This window comes from Colletotrichum gloeosporioides, assembly GCF_011800055.1.
Source record: "Colletotrichum gloeosporioides strain Lc1 chromosome Unknown consensus_102, whole genome shotgun sequence".
Taxonomy (NCBI): domain Eukaryota; kingdom Fungi; phylum Ascomycota; class Sordariomycetes; order Glomerellales; family Glomerellaceae; genus Colletotrichum; species Colletotrichum gloeosporioides.
This window is the reverse complement of record NW_025544747.1, coordinates 1,088-5,047: the sequence shown is the minus strand read 5'-3', so window position 1 is coordinate 5,047 and position 3,960 is coordinate 1,088. Positions and strand designations below refer to the sequence as shown.

Below are 3,960 nucleotides of genomic sequence, written 5' to 3'. Positions count from 1 at the left end.
ATTGTCGCAAGATGCCAGCAGATCGTGCTGAGTCAGTTTTTTGGTGGTTGGGAGACTTTCCCTAGCCACTTCACTAGCCACGCTGATGTCAAGGCTCCACCAATCGGAGACGCAGAAGATGTCTGTCTGTCCGTCTGATTGTGGCTGCCAAAGGACAGACAGACGCAACCGTTCCATCTCCGTCTCCTTCCATCCCACTTCGAAATTCAAGGAGGCACGAGACCTGCCTAGGGACGCCATTCTCTCAATTCAACGTCCACTTTCTCTTCGTCGCACATCTTATTATTCAGTGATACCCGATGCTTTGTTTTTGATTCTCACGTCACTTGCATCATTTCAATGATTCCATGAAGAATCACGTCACGATCCGCGCATAAATCGAGGCACCTGCCGCTGGCAGCCCCCTGGTTGAGGGGAAACCTGTCTGGCCCTTAGCTGTGGAGAGATAGCATCATCATGCTATCGCGAATTCTTGTTCTGCTGTATCTGTGTCTATCATGGCCTGCAGCTGTGTCTGCAATCAGCACCGCCAAGCTTGCCGAACTGCGAAATGCTACTACTGACGTCTTTCATCATGGCTGGAACAACTACATGGGCATCGCTTTTCCCGAGGACGAGGTTAGTACATCCCTAGTGTTAGCACGGAGATCCAGACAGTGCTGACCAGAAGTTCCAGCTGCGCCCGGTTTCCTGCACCCCGTTGACGCGCGATCCCGCGAACCCCGCCAACTACGACCTGAACGACGTCCTCGGAAACTACTCCCTTACCCTGATTGACAGTCTTTCGACCCTGGCAATCCTTGCAGGAACTCCTTCCGATCAAAATACTGCCCTGTGGGCTTTGCAAGAGTTTCAGCAGAGCGTCACGACGTTCGTGGAATACTATGGAGATGGTAGGCCGGGACCGTCCGGGCAAGGACTCAGAGCTCGGGGCTTCGATCTCGACAGCAAGGTCCAGGTGTTTGAGACAGTCATTCGCGGAGTGGGTGGATTGCTGAGTGCACATTTGTTCGCTGTCGGGGAGCTACCTATTCCAGGGTACGAACCGGGGCACAGCCACCAGGAAGACGAAGATTCGGACCCGCTAGAGCTGCCGCCGATATCATGGCCAAATGGCTTCAAGTATGATGGTCAACTTCTCCGGCTGGCATTGGATCTTGCGGAACGACTTTTACCTGCTTTCTACACCAAGACTGGGCTGCCGTACCCACGAGTCAATCTACGGCATGGTATCCCGTTTTACGTCAACTCACCGTTACACAAGGTTTCGCGCGACGACCCAGACTCCCCTCGAGCCACCAACGAGAAGACAGACACATGCAGTGCTGGTGCAGGGAGTCTGGTCCTCGAGTTCACTGTCCTTAGCCGGCTCGCGGACGACCCGAGATTCGAGCAACTGGCCAAGAGGGCTTTCTGGGCAGTGTGGAAAGGCAAGAGCGAGATTGGTCTTGTTGGGAATGCGATCGATCCTGAGAAGGGTGAGTGGGTCAGCTTTGACTCGGGCATCGGCGCCGGTGTCGACAGCTTCTTTGAATATGCTCTCAAAAGCCATATTCTGCTGTCTGGCCATGAGCTACCCAACACCACGACACGGAAGCCGCCTACGGACCGACTATGGCTCGATCCTAATGACCTTCACGATACGCCGCTGACACCCGAAGAAAACTCTTCTGGGGCCTTTTTGGAGGCTTGGCATCACGCCCACGCAGCTATCAAGCGGCACTTGTACAATGATGCTCACCACCCATACTACATGACCGGCCATCGAACCCGCGGATACGCATTTACGAGTTGGATCGACAGCCTCGCCGCATTTTATCCAGGTCTCCTCGCCATGGCAGGTGAAGTGGAGGAGGCCGAGGAGGCAAACCTATTATACACCGCTTTGTGGACGCGTTACGGTGCTCTTCCAGAGCGATGGTCTGTTCGTGAAAGACAAGTTGATTCGGGAATCGGATGGTGGCCCGGTCGACCCGAATTTATCGAGTCAAATTACTACCTCTACCGTGCGACCAACGACCCCTGGTATATTCACGTTGGTGAGATGGTGCTCAACGATATCAAGAGACTGTGCTACACTAGATGTGGCTGGTCTGGCTTGCAAAATGTTGACACTGGGGAGAAGGCCGACCGTATGCAGAGCTTCTTCCTTGGCGAGACCACCAAGTATCTCTACCTCCTGTTTGACCCAGATCATCCCCTGAACAAGCTCGACGCAGCGTACGTCTTCACAACTGAAGCGCACCCGCTCATCATTCCTCGACGAAGAACGAAACCAAAGAAGAAGAAAGAACGTCGCCAACAGCCCAAGAATATCAATGTCTATTATGACGAGAACTTTACCAACACCTGTCCGGCTCCAAAACAAGTCCCGCTGACTGGCTCGGTTCTTGCCGCTCGACCGGACGTGTTTCACGCTGCAAGTTTCGTCAACCTGCACACCATCTCGAACCCACACAGTGGGGTTGAGACAGTTCCTGCGGGCAAGGGAAGCAACGGCTCTATTTCTCGGTACAAGGCGAATCACGCATTCTTCCCTTGGACACTGCCGAGGTCTTTGATTCCTGATAATGGTACTTGCGCTGCGTTACCCTTTAAGCCAACTTTGATCATCGAGTTCCCGTCCAGCATCCAGCAGAGCGGTGTTGGTAGCGCTTTCAACAACCTCTTTGCGAACACAGCTGCCTTCAAGACACCGGTGGGCGTCAGAATAGCCGCCTTGAATGGGTTGAAGATCCACTTTGTGCGGGAGGATTCATACGACGCTGCCTACGACCATACATGGCGCGTCACGCAGGTCAATCACATGCCGCTCGGTCGCGATGAGCCAGTCCACATCGACGCGGATCTGTTGAATGGCATCTCCGACCCTCTATTCAACCGGGTGCGCTATAACGGTTTCGTGGAGCTGATTATGGCCCACGGTCAACCCAAAGTCCACAATGCTAGCGAGCCAGTACCTGCTGAAGGATTGGAGATCAACATCAATGACCTGGAAGATCAGGTACAGTTGGCGGAGGAGCCTGGATCTGACATGCAGGAGGACCAAGCTTCTTCCAAGAGCATGAACACGGCGTACAGGTCGATGCTTAAGTCCATGATTCGTGCCGTGACATCAGTCTTTGATCCTACCAATACCCCTGCTCCGCGCCCGGCAGGAAGTCAAGAAAAGTTCTTCATTGAGAGCTTTATGGGATCAATATCGGTGGGGAAAGGCGCAGTGCCTCTTCCCGACACTCCTGATGCGTCGATTCCCACGGACGACGAGCCACCGAATCTCCCATGGCAAACTGTGTACCTGGCAGGGTATGCTTGCGACGGGCGGCTTCCTGATGAAGCACCTCGTCAGCATCAAGTCATTGTGATGCGACGCGGGGGCTGCTCCTTTAGCGAGAAGCTTGCCAACATTCCCTCCTACACGCCTTCGTTACGTGCCTTGCAGCTTGTCATCATTGTCGACGAAGAAGAGCTTGACAACAATTATGTCTACAGTGCCCCCGACTTGTGGGAGTATGAACTTATCAAACCTCACTTGGATGTTGAGCAGACAACACCGGCAGGGATGCGAAGGCCGCATCCCATCGCTTTGGTGATGATCCGCGGAGGTGGCCCAGAGGCGTATGAGAAGTTTGGAAACGCTCTCGGTGTAGGAGTGCGGAGGAAGTACTTTATCGAGACGCAGGGGCGGAGAGTCGACAACATCATCGTCCTGTAGGAAGGACAAAAGCGGAAAGTCACAGAGGTGTCTGCTTTCAAGCGGCGGTTTTCGATGTTTTTTTGAGAGCATAGCGTGATGGTTGTACTGGTTGTACATACGGGTCTGGAACCAGTTGCATGATAGATACCACTTGGGGAGTTTGCGAGGCCTGCAGGCCGTATAGACATTGAGCGTTCATCTACCAAGCATTATTTCTCGATGTTATTCTCCGAGCGACTTGTGTCATTCCCTTTGAGTTCGAG

The 3,960-nt window shown here is 53.5% G+C and overlaps 1 protein-coding gene across 1 annotated transcript; it reads left to right on the top strand.

The window, feature by feature from the left end:
• Nucleotides 1-456: 456 nt before the first annotated feature.
• GCG54_00000149 (ER degradation-enhancing alpha-mannosidase-like protein 1) lies at nt 457-3,715 on the top strand (the record flags this gene model as incomplete). Its single annotated transcript, XM_045400292.1, has 2 exons — nt 457-618; nt 641-3,715. The coding sequence occupies 2 exons, from the start codon at nt 457-459 to the stop codon at nt 3,713-3,715; spliced, it is 3,237 nt and encodes a 1,078-aa protein (XP_045257287.1).
• Nucleotides 3,716-3,960: the final 245 nt, after the last annotated feature.